The sequence below is a fragment of the Akebia trifoliata genome, chromosome 7 (assembly GCF_017979445.1).
Source record: "Akebia trifoliata isolate Shusen 1 chromosome 7, ASM1797944v1, whole genome shotgun sequence".
NCBI classification, from domain to species: domain Eukaryota; kingdom Viridiplantae; phylum Streptophyta; class Magnoliopsida; order Ranunculales; family Lardizabalaceae; genus Akebia; species Akebia trifoliata.
The window spans coordinates 26,497,384-26,519,269 of record NC_141381.1 but is presented as its reverse complement, the minus strand read 5'-3'; the positions used below and the strand labels follow the sequence as shown (position 1 = coordinate 26,519,269).

Below are 21,886 nucleotides of genomic sequence, written 5' to 3'. Positions count from 1 at the left end.
ATTGATCTGGACTAGATCCGCAGAGACGTAGCTGTGGACCCCATCTCTATAACAATTTCCTTTGCATTAATATAAGTTATCGTTGCACCAGTACCATTTTCTGTTTTTGCACGCAATAATGGGATCTTCGGTGTGCATTATGTGCATATGTTCATGGATTTGATCAAGCCAATCGATGGCCCCTTCTATCAAATTTCAAATTAGATGATATTGTTTAAAAATATTGAAAGCTTTATTTTACCATTTTTTTAGATAGGATGAACTAGATTTTGTTTCTCAATTTTACATTAACTAAAAGTAGATTTGAGATATTTTGTCAAGTATTTGTCGATATTATCCATTGGCCAACTATCATTTTATGTGTCGACCCCAATATTTGCATAGAAGGAAATTAAGAATAGCGGTCAAATATCATTAATACTTAGCCCTCACAGACAAAATCCTGGCTTCCCCCCTAATACCTGCCATTCGCTTTGTTGTTCTCTCATATATCATATCTACATGGCATGTGTGGATTGTAGGTCGTTTACTGTTATCGTCATCGTTGTTGAATATTTATTCTAGAAGTGGTCGGGTTGCTATGGGGTCTTGGGTAAGATGATACAAAAATAAGGACTGAAAATAGTAACTTAGCCTTTTTTTTTTCTCACACCATGTAAAGAGAGCACAATGGAAAGCTGTAAACCATTGTAGGTAGGAACAAAAGTTCCAAGGAAAACCTTATATGTTGTAAAGATACAACATATTTTCTTAATTTTCTTTTTCTAGGAATTTTTTTGAATAAAATTTCAAGCTTGTCAGCAGTTGATATTGGTCTCTTTTTATTGAAAATCTACCAAACAGAAATTATTTAGAGTAATCAGACGTAAATTTTAACAAATTCTCTGTGATATCTGAAGACTTGGATTTGAATCAAATTTATTCCACTTGTGCAATATTGTGATTTTGTTAGAGAACCACATGTACCAAACAGAAGAAATATCTAGATAATTACAATGATTATAGACTCAAACTACATCTATCAAACAATCTCTGCCTTTTGGATCAGAGGTAGTTCTAGCAGATCGAAGATGCTTGATTTTGAACATCACCCCCTCCCCTTCTCATATTAAACCATCTTACTGACCCCATAACATAATCATACAAGTGAAGAGCCACATAGAGCCCAATCCCTCCAATAATCCCATATGTTATAGAATAAGTAAGTGGCATTAGCAACATAGTAATAAAAGCAGGGACACCTTCCTTAACATTAACCCACTCTATATCCTTCACCACCTTAACCATCAACACCCCAACCATAACAAGAGAAGGCCCAATGGCCCATGGAGGAACATTGACCAAAAGAGGAGTAAAGAACAATGACAAGAAGAAAAAAAAGCCGACGATCAGAGCTGTTAATCCTGTTCGACCTCCTTCTCTAATCCCCGCCGACGATTCTACAAATGTCGCAATCGGTGATGTCCCGAGTGCCGATCCTACGATTGAAGAGCTTGCATCAACCATGAATGCTAAGTACTCACCTTCAAAACCTCCCTTTTCATTAATAAACCCAGCAATTTCAGCCATAGAATACAATGTACCTGTGGTTGCAAACACTTCTACATACAACAATGTGAACAAAGCTACCCAAACCTCACTCTTGTTGAAGTCAGTAAAGCTAATAGCCCCAGCTGTGCTTTTAATTGTATGAAAATCTATGATTTTCTTGAAGTAATTATAATTTTTGTCACCAAGAGGGGTACTAGGAAAAACTGTTACATTAGTGCCCCTAAACCAAGAAACTAATGTGACAAAAACAAGCCCATAGATCATACTACCTTTAACATCATTCATTAAACCATAAGACATGATTAGGAAGCCGACTACACCAAGCCAGAACGTTGGACTCTGAAGCTTACCATCGATACACTCACCAGTAACCGGGTTCGTGCTGGAGCACGCTGCGAGGTCCACCAATGTCGAAGAACTTGGCCCAACGAGGCCTAATCCTACATGTGCCTGAAGGCCTGTAAATGCAATGAAAAGCCCAATACCTGCAGCACTGGCAAGTCGAATAGAACGAGGTATCAGTCGAGCGAGCTTTGCACGTAGCCCAACTCCAGCTATTACGAGAAACGCAACACCTTCGACTAAAACTATCGCTAGTGCCGTCTGGTATGTCATGGGCCCGGATCCATGAAAGCCCACTAAGTTGTAGGTTAAGTAGGCATTAACCCCCATGCCAGGGGCCAGTGCTAGGGGCAAGTTTGCTAAGACACCCATTGCAAAACACCCAATCATAGAAGACAAGGCCGTGGCCACTATAAGGTCACTTTTTATTTGATCTAGGCAGTTTTGGTACCCTACATTTGGTTTGAATTTGCAACTTGGGTCTGGGTTTTGTTCTAGTGTGGTAGGGGTGCAATCAGAGATAGTGCACGTCCCACCGGAATCTGCGAGGATGGTCGCATTAACGGTGATGATGTAGGCCATCGTAAGAAATGTAGCGGTGCCCGCGCATACCTCCCTAGTAAAAGAGCTGTTTCTTTCATCTAATTTGAAGTATTTTCCAACCTTGCTATTAGAAACTGCATCATTCAAACCTTTCTCCATTCTTCTCCATTTCTCTCCCAATCTTGAGTAAAACTCACTACCCATCTTCTCTCTCTATCCCTATATCTATCTATCTGCACATACATATAAGTATTTTAGGGCTATTTAGTACTATTTCATGTCAGATTTGGTCATATAAATTTTGGCAATATGAGTTGTTTTGGGTGGAAAAAACTTTCCATTTATACTTTTATTGCTTAACAAATTTAATTTCTGTCATCGGTGGTTTAAGTTCAAAAAATATTAATGAGTTTTGATCCAATACTATACTGATGATCCTACCGAGTAACAAATAAATAAGTCATCCACATGGTTAGTTCTCATTTGTTATCAATTTCCTATGAAATACACTTCAACCAATGAAAATGAGACACAAGGGATCTGTACCATTGACTCAATAAGAACTTTTGTATTGGATCAAAGGCTGTGTGATTGCGCCTTAATTGAAAAAGATTCGAATAGCATAGTTTTAGGAAAGAATAATGCTGAAGTAACATTAAAATATACATCGTGACGGACATTTCTGATGTGGATGTGTGTTAGAACCGTAGATATTTTTCATCAAGATATGAGTGACATCTCGATGAAAGCATCTATGGTTCTGGCACACATTCACGCCAGAAATGTCCCCCACTATATACATTTCAATGTTACTCCAGTGCGATTCTTTAGGAAAATACTATCCTCCAACCAATGTTTTAGAACTCTGACCGATCATTGACCCATTTGATTGACCTAATCGATTCAAAGTGGTCCGACCCATAGGTCAAATCCATCGGACCCAAAAATAAAATATTAAGTAACTATTTTTATTTCTTCCTAAAATCAAGCAACTTCAACTTTAAAAACATGATCCAATGCCATAACATGTAATTTAAAGATCTTAATAACTAAAAATATTAAAAAGAGTATTTTTCACCGTTGGATTTGGATTTAAATTTGAAATTTAAGGATTAGTCGTTGTCCATTTCAAAGTATGGATCAACCCGAAATTATATTTTAAATATGGTCTAAAGTATGAATTTTAGAATGTTGTAGTGTTATTTTTCCAACATGACAATCTATGTGTGCCTATTAAATAAAACATTTCTAATTTTGATCATTTTCCATTAGTTTATAATACAAGGGGCATCTCGAATAGCTTGGTTAAATTGGTAGAACCGATCGGGCTAATTGATTCTTACAAAATTGGGTTTTTTCAGTTGACTCGATTAGTAGAAGTTGACGGGTCTGATCCGATCAGTCGGAACGGCCAGTCCAGCCCAATTTTTAAAACACTGCGTAGAACAATTGCACGAGACTGGTAGGTGTTAATAACCTTGAGATTCCCAACTTTGATAGATCCCTAGAAATAAGGAACTAATCCCTAGACTATAGAAAAGTAAAATTCTTTTATTTTGTGGGTGATTTAGATATACCCCTCCACTTTTTCTTTAATATTTGAAATGCCCATCATTTCAAACTGATGAATACCCCCTTGAAAGCTAATAGTTTTCTATTAGAGTGGAAAAAATAAGTTGAAGATGACAGATTGAAGACGATGTCGATTTGTCCTAAAGGTTGAATAGAATGAAGATTGCCGATTTTTGGGTCGAGGTTGAAGACAAGAATATTTTTTGTTATTTTCTATTGTCATCACTTTGAAAACATAAGGAGATATCTCAAATATTCACCAAAATATGGAGGGGTATGTAAAATAATGAAGATCAATTGATTTTCTTAGATGATTATATAGAAATTAACAGAAGATGGTAAAGCTTATCTAATGGAATCATAATCTAATCAAATCCCTAATTTTATTCTAATCTTAATTTATCATAATCTAATCAAATTCTTAATATTAGTCTAATCCTAATTCTAATAGAAAATGATTTGGTGTATCATGATACACCTTATTACCATGTATCATACCTAATACTCTAACAGGGTAGGTCCACATCAACCTTTTATAATTATATGACATAAATATCCCCTATTTGCTCTCAATTGAATTAGAAATGAATAATTATAGTGTTAGATGAAAAAAAAAACATCCAACCCTAGTAAGTTTTCACCATCCATATATCGAAAATCGGATACTTTGGAAAGTTCTTTCGCCTTTATTTTATTTATTTTGTAATCTGTGAAATTTTTTTTTTTTTTCAAGTGAGGATTATTTAAAAAACAAACAAATAAAGAGCATTTCATGAAAAGATTGTGAACATTAGAGTTCTAGGAAAAAAAAAAAAAGGATTTCTTAGAAGATTGAAGAATATTGAGTTCTTCACGATGAATATTATTAGAATTTCCATAAAACTTAGTTTTTAATGAAATTGAAAATTGAAGATTGAAATAGAATTTTCTCAACTTTCAAACTCAACATGTGAATGATACTTGGGTTTGGGTTTGGATTTGGGTTTTGTGACATTTGTCGACCATATAAAGGGAAATATTTATGTCAAATTAATGTTAGGTTGATAGGATGATAGTCCGTTACTTTAAACTTGTCATGCAATAAGAGGAAAGTCTGGTCAATCGAGATGGTTTTGGTCTGAATTTTTTAAATTTTGTTTGAGGTGTCCACAATGATTGGTGACTTACATGATTTTTGACACACATTTTAAGCTAAGAATCGGTTTAAACGGACCAAAACAAGAGAGCTACTATTGTCACACCAACTTTACTAATCCCACACCAACTTCCTATATAATTAATAAAGAATTATACACAGTTGGTGTGGTGTTAGTAAAAAATGGTGTGGTGTTAGCAACTCTCCAAAACAATTGGAGAAGGCTTTTCATTAAGTTGAAAGTACAGAACTACTTCTATGTTAAAAGCAAACCAATCAATAACAAACTTTGAATTGGAATAGGTTTGGGCCCACCTTGAAAACTTGTTTAGAGATATTCCTTCCTGTTTTGGTGAATATTTGATATACCTTCCTATGTTTTCAAATTGATGACATGCCCCTTGATAACTTTTTTCTTCTTCTTATAAACTATTGCTAAATGACCTAAATGGATCTTCAATCTCTAAACATTTAAAAAAAAATCGGATTTTCTTTCAAAATTTGTCATCTTCGAATAAATATTAGAATTATAGAAGCGGATTCATTGTGATGGCTAAAAGTTTAGTTTGTAGTGGGGATTTTAAAAAGACTAATGATGTTTTTACTTGAATTTTTTCATTCTGTTTGTACTCAGCTGATGTGGCAAGGGGACAGAACCGTTAATACTTTCCTTGTGTATCCCGAAGAAAATGATTTATGGTTATGTGTCCTTGCCACGTCAGTTGAGCATAGACCAAGTGAAAAAATAGTCAAAAAATCACGACTCGTTTAAGAAGTATCGGCTACAAATTTAGCCACGATTTTAGGGCTAGCAATGAGTCGGATAATATCTGTTTACCCAACTCATCCTACCTAAGTTATTCAGGTATGGGTACAAATTTTTTTATCCGTTTAAGAATTCAGGTAAATTTATCCGTAAGTATTTTTATCCGAATATTTTAGGATCGCATATGGATATATGCATAATTCAAAATTAAGGTTTTTCCATCATCTTCATAATGAGGTATATATATCCAACTTGGATGTCTACTTGAAATTTGGATACAAGTCAGATACAGATATCCTTTAAACGAGTGGATAAATAGTCGGATGTGGATGTACTTTGTATAAGTGGGTAAAAAATAGGATATAGATAACCGGATATAGAGTTGGATAAGGAAACAGAAATAGTTTCATCCGACCCACACCCAACCCATTGCCAACCCTACATGGCTTAGTGGGAATGAAAATGTGATATGGCGACCAAAAGTGTTGTGCAGCTAAAGGTCAAATTTCTTGTAGTGCAAAAGACTTAACTAAACTTGGTCTTAAGTATTGTCTTGTAAAATTTTCTTTAGTTTGATTAGTACATATTAATTACATTACACTCTAGAAAACATTTATTTGTTTGATTAGTAAACATTTTTCTTATGAAGGAACCCTCCTCATTACAAGACACGTGATATTTTAAATTTATTTCACACCCCTAAATTTGGAATACCGTACCACATGTAATCTAATGGAGAAAGTTTCTTCAAAACTTTGAAGCAAACTGCCCCTCTTCAAAATTTTAAAGTGGGCTACCCGCTTCAAAGTTTTTTTTTTTTCTAATTCTATTAAATTGATATTTCACTCTTTTAAGTGTAAGAATTTAATCCATCTCTAGTTTTAGAGAGATTCTATTGCCACACCAACTTTTGATAATGCCATCCCAATTCATATATAAATCACAAAAGATTTGGCATACATCTTGGGGTGGTGTTAACAAAAGTTGGTGTGGCAATAGAAGCTCTCTACTTTTTATCTATTAACTTCATATCATCCCCAAATAGTATTTGAATGGATCTCTCCTCGAATATGATTAGTTAACCCATCATTAACTAATGTTTAAAAAAAAATTTAAAAAAAGTGAATCCTAAATCTAGTTGGCCTAATTTTAAAACCATGGTTCACTCAAATCCAAGAAAGGTGTGAATTTAAATTTCTTAAATATATGAAGTTTATTTATATTTTTTGTATATGAAATTGGATTTGGGTTCTCATATTGAGATCGATCATATGGTAAAACCGATCCAATAAGTACCCAATCCGTTTCTTATTGGAATGATTCCAAATCCAATCTGATCCTTATTGCATCGGTTCCAGATCGAAACCAATTCGATCTAGAACCGGTCCATTGACATCCCTAGAGTTAAGACATGCACACCTATAAGATTCGTGCTAGAGTAACATTGAAATGTACATAGATTCTCACATTTCTGATGTCGAGGTGCACACAATGTGAGAATCAATGTACATTTTAGTGTTACTTGACCTTCATTGCCTATACGATAATGGGTGAAATGATGGCAAACGAATACAAAACCCTTAAAAGAAGAGCTTTGTCCCTCCTATTAGAAAACAAAATAATAACACAATCCTTCATCTCTCAACAAATGCCTGCATATTAGACTTTCCTTTTCTGCTCTCTTTTACCTTTTTTTCTTCCCCAACTCTCAAAAGAAGAACCCTTAAACCCACAACACATAAAATATCACATCTTCACGCATGCAAGAAGTAAATTTGTATATAAAACTGCCCATTAACCTATAGTGTTAGAAGTACTAAATCTATAATATATAAAATATAAGAAGGAATCTTACAAGTAACGAGGAGGCATGCAAGTTTTCGAACTAAGACTAGTGATCCAATAGTCGTTCTCCAATAGAATCAAACAATAATGGTTCCTTCATTCCTTTGTGTCTCAATTTCATTGGATAAAGTGTACTACATTGGGTATTGGTAGCCAATGAAAACTTGCCATGTGGGCAACTTTGTTGTTACTTGATAGGATCACTAGTATTGGATCAATAGTCTTGAACAAATTCAATGAGCTTTATCTTTAAAGCCACCCCTAGTTTTGATATAAAGGAATTAAATTTGTTATCCTCATAGCTAGATATGGAAAGATTTTCCTCCCCAAACAAAAAAAACTCAATATTGTTCAATTTAGATGGACCAAATCACACATGAAATAGTACTGAGTAGCCCTATAAAGATATGGAGAATCTCTCTTCATAATTCTATATAACAGTGTATTTGTGAATGAGAGAGAGAGAAGACAAAAAGGGATGGGTGGTGAGCTTTGTTCAAAGTTGGGAGATGGGTTTTGTAAAATCTTAGGAGAGAAATGGAGAAATATGGAGAAGGGTTTGAATGATAGTGTCTCTAAGAGTAAAGTTGGAAAATACTTCAAATTAGATACTAGAAAGAGCTCTTTTACAAGAGAAATACGTGCCGGTACTGCTACATTTCTTACGATGGCATACATCATCACCATTAATGCGACCATCCTTGCAGAATCCGGTGGGACGTGCACCATCGATGATTGCACCACCTCATCCACACTACATCAAAAACCAGACCCAGATTGCAAATTCAAACCAAATGTAGGCTACCAAAACTGCCTAGACAAAACCAAAAGTGACCTTATAGTGGCCACTGCCTTGTCTTCTATGATTGGGTGTTTTGCTATGGGAGTCTTAGCAAACTTGCCTCTAGCCTTAGCCCCAGGCATGGGGGTTAATGCCTACATTGCCTATAACTTAGTGGGCTTTCACGGATCCGGGCCCATGACTTACCAGACAGCATTAGCCCTAGTTTTAGTCGAAGGTGTTGCATTTCTTGCAATAGCTGGGTTCGGGTTACGTGCAAAGCTCGCTCGACTGATACCTCGTTCTATTCGACTTGCCAGTGCAGCAGGTATTGGGCTTTTCATCGCCTTTACAGGTCTTCAGGCCCATGTAGGAGTGGGCCTCATTGGCCCAAATTCTTCAACGTTGGTGGATCTCGCTGCGTGCTCCAGCACAAACCCAATTACTGGTGAGTGTATCGATGGCAAGCTGCAGAGTCCGACGTTCTGGCTTGGTGTAGTCGGCTTTTTAATAATGTCTTACGGCTTAATGAATAATATTAAGGGTAGTATGGTCTATGGGCTTGTTTTTGTTACATTAGTTTCTTGGTTTAGGGGCACTAATGTAACAGTTTTTCCTAGTACACCTCTTGGTGACAAAAATTACAATTACTTCAAGAAAATCATAGATTTTCATACAATTAAAAGCACAGCTGGGGCCATTAGCTTTGCTGACTTCAACAAGAGTGAGGTTTGGGTAGCTTTGATCACATTGTTGTATGTAGAAGTGTTTGCAACCACAGGTACATTGTACTCTATGGCTGAAATTGGAGGGTTTATTAATGAAAATGGAGGTTTTGAAGGTGAGTACTTAGCCTTCATGATTGATGCAAGTTCTACAATCGTAGGTTCGGCACTCGGGATGTCACCAATGGCAACATTTGTAGAATCATCAGCTGGGATCAAAGAAGGTGGTCGAACGGGATTAACAGCTATGATCGTCGGATTCTATTTCTTCTTGTCATTGTTCTTTACTCCTTTATTGGTTAGTGTTCCTCCATGGGCTATTGGGCCTTCTCTTGTTATGGTTGGAGTGTTGATGGTTAAGGTGGTGAAGGATATAGAGTGGGTTAATGTTAAGGAAGGTGTCCCTGCTTTTGTTACTATGTTGCTCATGCCACTTACTTATTCTATAACATATGGACTTATGGGAGGGCTTGGGCTTTATGTGGCTCTTCACTTGTTTGATTATGGTGTGGGATCAGTAAGATGGTTGATGAAGATGAGGAGAGTTGTGGGTGGTGTTCATAATCAAGTGTCTGCTGCTGGTACTACATCTGATCCAACGACTGAGATTGTTTGATTGATGTAGTTTTGTACTCCTTTCTAGATTTTTATTTTGTTTAAGGCTTTGTTTGGTTCACAGTGGTGTTTTGAATTTTTGTTTTTATATGGGAATTTTGAAAGCCTGGAATCCATTCTTTTATATATATATATATATATATATATATATATATATATATATATATATATCACAAAAAAAATGAAAAACTATTTTTATTCATTTAAAAATATTAAAAGCCGCTTCAAACATTTATAATTTTATTTGACTCATCAATTGGACTCACATATTTTAGAGTTGACTTGGCTCGATGGATGTCAAGTCAATCATTTGAGTTTTAGGAGCGAATTCGAATATTTTGAAAGTAAGACGTGGAGAAAGATTACTCTCAAAGTATCATTCGAACAGAAAGAGCTGGTCATTAATTAATAAACAAATCTATGTTTTAGAACTTGAAAACTTAAAGATTGACATGGGTATGTCGAAAAGATATTTATTAAATCAATTAATTATTTAAAAATAATTTTGATATTTTGAAATTTAGAAATATACTTATTATTCATTTAGGAAAAAAAACACATTAAATATGACACATAACTCTATCAGGTTCTTAAACCAACTAGGACAAATTTTAATGTTGAGTCAACTCAAGGAAAGCTATGAGAAGAAGAATTAACATTAGCACTATATATTAAGAATTGTGATGAATGCATGCGGTAAATCATACGCAGTATGTATGTTGTTGACGTGACAAACCACAAAACCATTGATCGTTTTTTTCGGGATGCACAAGGAAAAAGATCTGATGTTCTGTGCCCTTGCCACATCAACCACGTGCAAATCGTGTATGATTTACTTCATGCATTCATGATTATTAATAAATTAATCCAAGAGTCATGATAATCTGTCTTGCCCATGTGGCATACTCAAAATACTCTCCTCACATGGCATGTGTTAGAATCATAGATTTTATACTTCGGGATACATATCTGTACATCGTCATAAATATGTGCAGTTGTGTATCTCAAGGAAAAAAAGACTTATGATTCTAACACATGTCACATCAGAAAAATACTTTTAATATGCCACGTGGAAAAGTTAGAAATCATTACTATTAATCCAAAGCAACTCTTCCATTTAGGATGTGTTTGTTCAAAATTCTAATCATCCAACTTCTCTTTAAGTAACTCCAAAAGAAGATGATAGTGGGAATTTCTTTTAGGGCCATTGAGAAGCTTTTGAAACCCTTACTTTACTACTTTTTAAAAAGCAAAATCCGCTCCAGACACTGTTGTATGAAGTTGAGACATCAAAAAGGTAATAAAATCAAATTCTCTATTAAATTAAACTTAGGACCACTTCTTTATAACCATGATTACCATTAAATTATACTAGATAGGATGAATCACAAAAATAAAAAATAAAAAATAATAATGGGGTATAAACATGCATAATAGTCCTCTACATTAAATTTCACTCTAGGTTCAACTTGCCTTTTGATCAACGAGTTTTGATTTTATCAAAATCAGCACTGCCACACTTTTGAGTCCCGAAAGAAGCAACACGGGAGATGGATACATAGGAACTCACAAAACACAAGGGTATTCCAGTGAAAATCGCCATAAAATGAAGAATCATGATAATCTGACTACCCCAAGTGGCAAACTCAATCGACTACCTAATGTGATAAGTTTGGGAACCATAGATTTGCGTTTATCGGGAAATACGATTTTCTCGAGATACATTTTTTATGGGGAAGTGCTGTCATGTATCTCGAGGAGTGTATATCTATAGTTCCTGAACTTGTCACGTCAGGGTAGTCGATTGAGTTTGCCACGTGGGGTAGTCAGATTATCACAATTCTAAAATGAATTTCCACGGACATCGATTGTAGAGCATAATAGTGTGTTATAATTCTAAAGATTCAGTGATTAGCATTTTGCACCATTATCACCATGTGTTTCTAATGTATTGGTCAAGTTCGTATCACTAACAATTAATTTGTTCTAAAATACTAATCAAACATATTAAGGTTAATTATCATTTTTTTAAATATTATAAAAAAATCTTTATTAAACCTTGTCATAATGACTTTTCTGACGTATAATCTACATCGTCATTGTTAAGTAAGGCAAAAGCGCACTTATGTTCCAATTTGTAATTTAATTATACTTATAACTTTGGTTCCTTTATGATTGTGACTTGGCAATAATTCAATGGAAACCAAGTAGTTATCCGAAAAAAAAAAAAAAAAAGAATCACCCCCTAACTTCATATAGTTTAAGAATGCTTGAAGTCTAGAGCTATTGAACCACTTGATGGGTCACACTAGATAAAATACCAACCAAGTCTCTACTAAAGTACACAAGTGAGATGCTTTAAACATGAATAGACATCCAACGACTCATGATCTTGAAGTGGGCAAATTAAGAAAAAAAAAATGAATAATCCATACTTCCACTTCTATTATTTTAAGGTTTCTTTAAATCAAATTCCCTCTTTTAGTGAGTACTAAGTACATTCCACATTCCTTAACCATAATTATTATCAATCCTAAATTTCTCACATTGCATACAACAACCTCTTAGACGACAACACGTTCGTAGCCTCTTTGATTAAAGTCATTTAAACATGATTTATTAAGGACTAAGATCTTTATCGAAAACGCATTTCATTACTACTTGTAATATTAATAAATTGTGTGGCGACATGTATACGATGTAAATGATTTGATGATGACATTAGTCAAGATGTTGATTTGACGACAAATTGACAAGTGTCGATCAAGTTGTGTCGTATTTTATTATCGTGTCGTATACTATCATTATATCTTTGCCCTTATGCTTATATAAGCCAATCTTTTTTAAAAGGATTTGGCACTTCTCTTGCATTATTTTCAGTGCTAACATCTCGACTTTAGACTCTTTTTCCCCATTTTCACCGAAGTTACTTGAGCACTTAAGAGTGGTGAAGACTAACGTGCGCCGTAGGCACTGTTAACTATGCGGCGCCAATACCTGTAATTCAACTTCACTTCTTCGCGCAAACCCAAATAACTTACTTTTAAAAACTCACTCACTCGCTCGCTCTCATTCTTCTCGAACTCAAAACCCTAGCTATTGCTTCCTCGTTGAGAAATTTGAGATTTTCGATTGATTTTTCGATGGAGAATAGATTTGCTACTCCTCGAATCGATTCATTTCCAGCTGGTCTTCGTGTTCTTGTCGTTGATGATGATCCAACTTGGCTGAAAATCCTTGAAAAAATGCTTAAAAGGTGTTCTTACGAAGGTACTTTTATATTACAATCTCTGTCTGTGTGTTTGTGTTTAAATTGGTGAGTTTTGTTGGATTTGTTCTCGTTTTCGATGTTTTATCGCTAAATGATAGTTCTCAGCTCATATAATTGATTAGATCAATTTGATTTGACTGAAGGAAGAAAAGAAAAATGACTTCTAAGGCTAGAAATTTGATGCTGTAGTTTCTGCTTATGTTCTAATGGAGGAACAGGATTCGTTTAGCTGAACCCAAATCTTTGGGATAAGGATTTGTTATTTTGATTTAGTTTCTGCTTATGTTGATTTTTGTGATTTTGTTTCATGTAAATTATGCGCTTTTAGTATTTAGTGTAAATGTTTGATTTGAAGTTGCGTCAGCTGTAAACATATGTAAGGCGCTTGTAGCTCCACTTTTGAATTTTTATAATTGGTCTTTTCTAGAAGGAATCATCTTTAATTGAGCGATAATGCAACTTTGGAATGAAGGAATATTGAAAAGTTGACGGAAGATGAATAGTGTAGTATTACTGTGATAGCTACTGAATGGAAAGATTGTGATAGAGAGCATTGTAGTAAAGTCTTGTTTTTTTTTTTTTTAATCTTTTTTTTATAGGACAATGATGGACTACCTGTGTAGGACACTGCATTCAACACTGAGTTGGACAGTCCAGCCGTTGTTTTTTAACTTGTATCTCGAAGAAAACAAATCTATGGTTATTTGTGCGCTGTCACGTCAGCTTAGTGTTGAACATAGTGTCCAACGCAAGCAATGTAGCACGACTCTTTTTTATATTCAGGAATAGTAACTGATTCAATAAATCTATGGAGTCATTGAAGTAATTCACTTATTTTGTTATTAATCAACGATCTTATATAACTAGAATGACCCTCACGAATTGCGGATAATGGAAAATTGTTGATGGTGCCTTGCTAAGTTGGTAAAGTAAATGTTGATACCAGGGGTGGGGCCAGGATTTTTATGTAGGGGAGGGGGGGCAAACTTTGATAAGGTTGAAGAACTAGAAGATGAATGGATTTGGGGAGAAAATTCAAGTATTTTTTTAGAGATTATAGAAAAGGACATCTAGGTCATTTATCATTAGTCTATGAGAGAAGAACCAAGTGTCCAAGTCAATGGGTAAATTCATCGGTTTCATAACACAAGTATCTCTGATATTCATCAAAGCTTACATGCCCATTGACTTTCGTTTTCTCTAATAGAACGATGCAAAATGACATTATTACCCTCATATTCAATGTGATAAAAAAAAACCTTTTGATTTATCTTCTTGAAACCAGTCACATTCAACCCCTCGGGAAAAAGTTTTTACAAATCTTCTTCAACCTTTAAATCTAAATAATAAGATACGATTATTAAAGTAGAAGATAATGAGATTTTTTATAGAAAATTGTAGAATTTTCTACAAGGGATTAAGGCAATTTTCAAAATGGTGGATTGAAGATGAGATTAAATAGATTTAAAATTAATTTATTTTAGAGGTAGATGAGGTTGAAAATGTCCTGTTTTAGGGAAAAAAATTAAGGTTTTATGGTTACATGTTGAAATTGGGGGTATTTTAGTAATTTTTGTTAGTCTATAAACTAAGGACAAGGTCAAAGGGTATGTCATCACTTGAAAACACAGGGATGTAAATATTCACTAATTTGTTAGAAGGGTGTCTCAGCCATCCAAAATATTAAAGGGGGAGGAGTTGGACAGCAAATCAACAAGGTCATAGGGGGGCATACCATCAGTTTGAAAACATCAAAACATATCTAATTTCATCAAAACTTATAAGGGTGTGTCTCAATGATCCAAAAATTGGAGGGGGGGGGGGGGGGGGGGATACAGTGAGACGGGTTTCCCATGAGTTAAAAAACACAGGGTCATCTAAAACTAACATCAACACGTAAAGGGGTACTTAAGAATATACCAAAAATTGAAGGGGGGGGGGGGGGGGCAATTGCTCCCCCTGGCTCCACCCCTGGTTGATACCATGACCTGGGTTCAAAACCCACTTTCACTCACTAATTACTAAGAGAGATGCTATTGGCACCCCAACTTTTACTTATTACACACCAATTAAAAATAAAGAAAATAATTAAATGGTTGAGAATAAAAAAAAAATTTCTGGTGCCAATAGAATCTCTCTCTCATTTTTTTCCCTAGATATTTATTTTTTGGGCTTAAGATTATATATGAGCCTAATCATAATAGTAAACAATTGCTGAAATTGTTTGAACGAGTGTTATAATATTTTGTAATGTTGAGATAATAATTTGAGCCAAACCTTTGTAATGTTTGAATGGTGTGTTTTAATCTTTAATTGGGGTGTGATAAATAATTTAAGAAATTGTGGTGTAATAAGAAAAAGTTGGGATGCCAATAGCAGCTCTCATTACTAACCACAAACCTGCTTGCTTATCAAAAAGGAAAACAGGGAAGGGGGGAATCATTGGTATTGTATTCTAAAAATAAGAATAATTCAGTTGGATAGACCTTGTCGATGTTAACCAAGGGTTGGTCTTATTTAATTTTGGATAGTAATTTTTGTATGGTACCAAATGATCCTAAATTCATTTTATAACATTTAACTATTAGCATACATGATTTTTCCTATCATCTTACTACTACTATTCTCAACTTAAAACTTTCCTGTGAATTATATTTTAAGCTTATGCAGCATTTCCAGGAATTACAATGTTCAACAATGCAGTTCAATGATAAATGGCTGCTCGCTAATAGCAGAAATTGTATAGCTTATGGCTAGTTTGTGGGCTGTTGCCTTTGGAGTCTAATCACATGTAGCATGGTTTCAAGCTGAGCTATACAATTTTCCATGTTTAGGATGAGCAGGACTATGTTTAGAGCTTGCATGTAATAACTTTTTATAATTTCACTTCAAATAAAAAAGTTTCCCTATGTCAGTGGACTAAAGTTGGAGAGAGTACTTGCTTGAAGTACAAGGTGTGAACAGTGGGAAACCGCATATTTCCAACATCATTGAGAGGATAAGATTAAGCACCAGTAAATATTTTGACAATATGTTCAAAGTAGAACAAAGAGGGAAAATGTGAGTTTTCGTTATTGGATTCGAACAAGTTTGCAACTAGCAAAGTCATCCAAGTGATGGTGCAAGCCCTTCAAATTTTGATTTTATGTCATAGATTTTGTCAATCCTGTACTATCCGATGGCGATTGCATCCTTAATTTATATTTAGGGTGAATTTCATATCCCCTCGTTACATGGAACTTTGTTCAGTGAATGGATCTGAATATTGTGACATGGGGCCCATTTGTTTCTTTTCTTCAAAATACTTGCACTTCACTGTTCACTTTCCACTAACCATGAGACAATACATTGATGTCCATATTTCTGATACTTTCCCATTTTTTTGTTGCTTTTTTGGGTTGCAGTGACTACGTGCTTTTTAGCTAGAGATGCTCTGGGCATGCTTCGTGAAAGAAAAGGTGGATTCGACATTGTAATTAGTGATGTAAACATGCCTGACATGGATGGTTTCAAACTCCTTGAACATGTTGGACTTGAAATGAATCTACCTGTTATCAGTCAGTCTCTATACAACCTTTGAAATTCTGGCTTATTCTCACTTTTTTTCTAGGTCAGGATCCGATAACTCATGGGAAAAAAAAATAATACATGATCTCAACCGTTTATCACAAAATCCAATGGTGAGATTATCCTCGAGATAAGTATCTCTGAGATGTGTGTAATGGGGATATGTATCAATCTCAGCCATTGGATTCTGTGTTTATACTGTAGAGATCATGTGTTTTCTCATGACTCACTGGAACCCGACCCTTTTTTTTTTCTTTCTTTTATATTCCTTGAAACTTTAATTTTTGACTGGATGCACTTTATGGATCTGTCCAGTGATGTCTGTTGATGGGGAAACAAGTAGGGTGATGAAAGGTGTTCAACATGGTGCATGTGATTATCTTCTTAAGCCCGTACGAATGAAAGAACTTCAAAATATATGGCAGCATGTATTTAGAAAGAAATTACACGAGGGGAAAGACATTGAAAGCCACGAATGCAATGAAGATATTCAGAAAATTAGTAATAGATTAGATAAATTTGATGATGGCCTCTTACTAACCAGAAGTGATTTAATCTCAACAAAGAAAAGAAAAGATACGGAAAACCAAGAGTATGATGACCATGATTTTAGTGATTCTTCAGCTGCAAAGAAGGCTAGAGTAGTTTGGTCTGTAGACCTTCATCAGAAATTTGTCAACGCCGTAGATCAGATTGGGTTCGACAGTGAGTTTTAGTGGACTTCCTTTTGATCTTCTGTGTCCTCATATTAATTAATCTTTCTCAGAAGTGTAGCTGTTTTATCTTGAAATTAGATATTATGATTTGTGTCTCTGATAAAGCTTGTAAGATATATGATCAAAACTATTTTTTGTGCAGAAGCTGGTCCTAAGAAAATACTCGACTTGATGAATGTTCCATGGTTGACAAGAGAAAATGTGGCTAGCCACTTGCAGGTAGATATCTCTATAAAGTAGTTGACTGATGTTGTTGCTAAACAAAGTGTGATACACTGTTCTGTATCTCTTTTAAATCAAACATGAATTTTGCTCGAATTTCATATGAAAGTTAAGTCTTGTTCATGTGGACTACAAAAATTTCCTTCCGTATTTAAGATAAAAATTTATTGGTTAGAAGTTCATCATGCTTCAGTAGATTGCAGCCCCAGGTTTCCTTGACATGTTGTAATCATTATAATTATAATTTGTTCCTGGATCAATTTGATAGCTGATACTGGAGACTTTTTAAATCAGGCCTCTTGGTAGACTGTGGTTCTCAAGATGCAAGTATAGACTCAATAAAATGAATTAAAAAAAAAAAAAAACATAAATACTTTTTCTGTAATTTCCCAAAATACATGTATACCGTATCATCTGTTTTCTTTTAAAATGAAGATCTGTGCTGCTCAACATGTAAGTGGTGAATAGTGGCTCTGCTGGAAGAACCAGAATCCATTACAGGATACGTGCCCAACCAAGGGCAAGAAGCTCATATCAAGTGAAAGATAAGTATGCTGCACGCATCAACAAACAAAGAACCCTCTCTATTCCTAAACTGAAACTATAAAGTGAGGTTCATAGCAATTTGTCAGTCCACTTGGAATTTACTCTTTGTGATACTCATTAATGTCTTCTTTATTGTAAAGGAACTTATTGAAAAGCAAAATAAACACTCTAACAAGAATAAAAGATAAGTCGTTTAATCAAATTCCTCCCATATAAATACTAAATCATCAAAGCAGTGTCCTCTAAACTCTGGGATGATGGACATCAAGAATGACCTCTAACATAGCCTTGACCAGCAACAAAGACCTTAACACGAGACAAGATTAGGAAGATTGGTGTACTTAGAAATACAGTATTATTTCTCTGGAACATAAAATTATTTTTTATCATTCACCACAATTATGTAGAAAGTGAAACCATGCACATCCCAGCTCCTTGAGCAAATTAAACACACATTTTTTCAATTTCCATGCATGTTTGAGGCAATCTCTTTGAGAAAGATCGGCATTGTGCAGAAATATCGCCTCTACTGGAGTAGGATGCAGAAGCAAAATGAACCCAAGACTTCTTCTGGTGCAATAAAGCAACAAGATTTCACTTCTAAGGATCCTCCTCCCAGCTTTGGCCTGCAGAGCTCAATCATGATGCACCAAAACAATTCAACTAGCTGCAGCTTTGGATTCTCTGGCAGTAAAATACCTGTCCCAAGTTTCAGCCCGGAAATCCAGGAAAATGATTTGGAGAGCATTGTTACATTCTTGCCCGTATCAGAATCCAAACCCGCTTTGACTGATGATGGTCCTTATCCCCAGAAGGTGAGTAGTGGTTCTGGAATGAGCCTCACTAATTCTTTTGGGTCACTGAGGCCAGATGTCAGTTATACATCGTTTGTATCCAATATCCCACAGAACAACTCTTGGGGTGGAGAAATTCCGATGATGCAGTTCCCACAACAACCGAAAGAAGAGCCCAAGACAAATGGATTCGTACATCTGGTACTGCCCGGCACACATCATGACATACAAGCAGATAAAGCAGCCCCCTCTGAAATCAAGCCTCCTTATAATGAATCCAAAAGCAACCATGTCAGAGATTTGTCTTCAACAGGAAGCACAATAGACTCATTTTCTGTTCAAGCCAAGATTGATATTGTAAATCCTGAAGCTTTTGGGGACAGGTCCACAATTACCCAGTCGATGAATCTGAAAAATCACAGCTTTGATCAGAACTTCATACGTAATTGGGAATCTCACGAACAACCAAGAAGTGGACCTCCTTTGGTGTCTTCGCGTGAGGCCTTACAACTCTGTTCACTTCAAGATTATGGTTACATCGAAAATATTGGGCTTAACAACTTAGAATCTTTGGACTACCATGATCTGGAGTACATTACTGAATTTCCAAGCCACGTGTACGATGGACTGAGTTTCAACTCTGACTCTCTCTGCGTCTCAATGGAGTACCCAATTATGGATCAAGGTCTATTCATAGCTTGACCCCCACTGACTTGAGTCTTCTCTAGAGATCAATAATTAATGAATGATATTGCTCTTTGTACTAGGTGATTGATCATCCATACTCTGTGCCTATGCTACATGGACTGGGATGTGTCATCTTTCTAACAGATTTAGATAGATGTTGAAACGTGTACACTAGTTGATGCTTTGAGATGAGGCCTTATTGGCAGATTGCATAGTCCTATGTGGCATCCCACAATACATGACACCTGGCAGATCATACAAGTTCCCTGACATGACGGTAGTTGAATGAAGGTACATCCACGGCATCTAAGCATATCAAGCATGTTGCTTTAATCTCCAAGTTTCAAATTGGAACTGCATAGTTAATGAAATTATAATTTTTTTTTATTACACAAGGTACATCCACGGCATCTAAGCATATCAAGCATGTTGCTTTAATCTCCAAGTTTCAAATTGGAACTGCATAGTTAATGAAATTATAATTTTTTTTTATTACACACGCATACACATTATGCGTGCTTGTAGAAAAAATGTGCATATATACAACTTCCCCTTGAGTACATGTAAATCATCCGTTATTTTCTGGAATTTCTAATTCAGGATTAGCCGCTTAACTTCTTTCTCGTTCTCAAGACAGAGATTTAAAATAGCAAAAGTGACGTTCGCACCAGCTATACCTTCATGTTTGCAATGTCTTTACTGCAATTTGATAGTGTATTTATATAGGTTTTGCCTCTTGACTTACTTTGTTGCAAGTTGGGAAACTTCCGTGGGGTCAGAGCATGCAACCGTAGGGATTAGTCCACATCCTGAAAGAGATGAGGGATACCCAACATTATAAATAATAATATTTAAAAAAAAAAAAAGGTTATAAAAAATGGTGTATTTTGATAGTTTAATATCAATTATGATGCACCATACAATATAAAATTGAACTAAGTGTGGGTAGCAGTCCATAGTTAAGTCCTTGGCTCTCTTTCTTAAGGCAGATCTTCTTGACTTCCTTTATAGTCCTCTTTCTTTTTCAATAAATTTATCACTTATAAAAAAAGGAACAAATAAGAATATTATGCAAATGCCAGCGAGCTTAGTTAGTAAAGTATTTGGGTGATGAGACCATAGACCTAAGTTCAATTCTTGCTATAACCTAGTAGTTACTGATCTCATTGAAAATAGACTTACCAAACAGAAATAGAAAATAATAATAATAATGATAATGTTAGATGAAGAAGACTAATATGAGAATGGCCCTTTAGTAACAGTACAAAAGGCCATTATACGGGAATAATGATTAATGATAGTGATTATAAACTACTTGTAACCTAAAGGGAAAACTAAACCTAATATTTCGGCTTTATATCAAGCATTGTTAATGTCACATTGAGAGAGAGAGAGAGAGAGAATGATGTAGGACATCTACATGTAGAACAGATTGCCCTTCAGAAGAGAATTTTCATAACCAAATCAACCCACCTAGATCTGGCCGAGTTGACTCAACTTGACCAAGTCAAATTTACTTGACCAAGTCAAATTTGTTTGACCAGCCTAGTTCAAGTTGACCAAGTTGGGTCCTTACTTAACTCAATTTTGATTTCAGTCGTACATGTTTAGTTTATTTCAGTATTAAGTAATTTAGAAGTTGTTTAGTTAATTTTTTATTTCAACTTTAGGAAATTTCTATTTTGTCTAGTTTCTCATTTGTTTAGTTTCTAATTTCATTTTTTAAGTTATAATTATAAGTGTCCAAATTGAATTATAATCGATTTAGAAAGTTGTTATTCTACTATAGATAGATTAGAAAGTTGCTTTTTAGTATATCAAAAGGTTTCTAAGTTGTTGTGATAAAATTATCTATAAAAGGAGCTTCATAAATGAAATTCAATCAATTCATTACACAACAATTCATTCAATAAGTTTTCAGTTTAGCTATTTCTCTTGTTTCAATTTATTTTTTCTGGTTTCTCTTCTTTTCCAAGCTTGAATCTATTGATTCAAATTGGTTGTTTTGTGTACCATCGAACACAATCTCTCAATTTATTTTAAATCTATTGATTCACACACTTCTACTACATCAGAGAAGGAGATTGTTCTTTGCACCAAGTGATCTGAATTCAAGTCTGGAATGCCAGTGGAAGTAATTCCCCGACAATTCAAGGGAATGGCTCCAGTAGAAACATAACCATCATTAGAGGTGAGTCTTTAATCTTT

At 35.0% G+C, this 21,886-nt stretch overlaps 2 protein-coding genes and 1 pseudogene across 5 annotated transcripts; 2 read left to right on the top strand and 1 right to left on the bottom strand.

Moving 5' to 3' along the window:
- Nucleotides 1–893: 893 nt before the first annotated feature.
- LOC147398646 (adenine/guanine permease AZG2 pseudogene) lies at nucleotides 894–2,669 on the bottom strand (annotated as a pseudogene).
- Nucleotides 2,670–8,206: 5,537 nt separating this feature from the next.
- On the top strand, nucleotides 8,207–9,965 carry AZG2 (Xanthine/uracil permease family protein). The gene has a single exon (XM_086447908.1). The coding sequence runs from the start codon at nucleotides 8,233–8,235 to the stop codon at nucleotides 9,874–9,876; it is 1,644 nt and encodes a 547-aa protein (XP_086304034.1). The 5' UTR covers nucleotides 8,207–8,232; the 3' UTR covers nucleotides 9,877–9,965.
- A 2,785-nt stretch (nucleotides 9,966–12,750) lies between these two features.
- Nucleotides 12,751–21,871, top strand: LOC147398644 (two-component response regulator ORR26-like). Of its 4 annotated transcripts, none has more exons than XR_015179968.1 (6): nucleotides 12,751–13,145; nucleotides 16,551–16,703; nucleotides 17,029–17,418; nucleotides 17,572–17,648; nucleotides 18,713–19,969; nucleotides 21,754–21,871. XR_015179968.1 is itself a non-coding variant. In XM_086447907.1 (6 exons), exons 1-6 carry the CDS (start codon nucleotides 13,019–13,021, stop codon nucleotides 19,764–19,766), a joined length of 1,719 nt encoding a protein of 572 aa, XP_086304033.1. In that variant the 5' UTR covers nucleotides 12,751–13,018; the 3' UTR covers nucleotides 19,767–20,068. The 4 variants fall into 4 exon arrangements, 2 of the variants coding, with proteins under 2 accessions (XP_086304033.1, XP_086304032.1); XR_015179969.1 differs by lacking the exon at nucleotides 21,754–21,871 and adding an exon at nucleotides 20,075–21,723; XM_086447907.1 differs by lacking the exon at nucleotides 21,754–21,871 and having other exon boundaries at nucleotides 18,713–19,676; nucleotides 19,759–20,068.
- The last annotated feature ends 15 nt before the right edge of the window (nucleotides 21,872–21,886 follow it).

What these genes read in the sequence shown, in the direction of transcription:
- LOC147398644 (XM_086447906.1), top strand. Translation starts at nt 13,019, where the DNA reads ATGGAGAATAGATTTGCTACTCCTCGAATCGATTCATTTCCAGCTGGT. An exon ending in AGATCAGATTGGGTTCGACA is followed by an intron (nt 17,419 to 17,571) that starts GTGAGTTTTAGT and finishes TTTTTTGTGCAG; the next exon opens with AAGCTGGTCCTAAGAAAATA. An exon ending in ATGTGGCTAGCCACTTGCAG is followed by an intron (nt 17,649 to 18,712) that starts GTAGATATCTCT and finishes GGCATTGTGCAG; the next exon opens with AAATATCGCCTCTACTGGAG.
- AZG2 (XM_086447908.1), top strand. Translation starts at nt 8,233, where the DNA reads ATGGGTGGTGAGCTTTGTTCAAAGTTGGGAGATGGGTTTTGTAAAATC.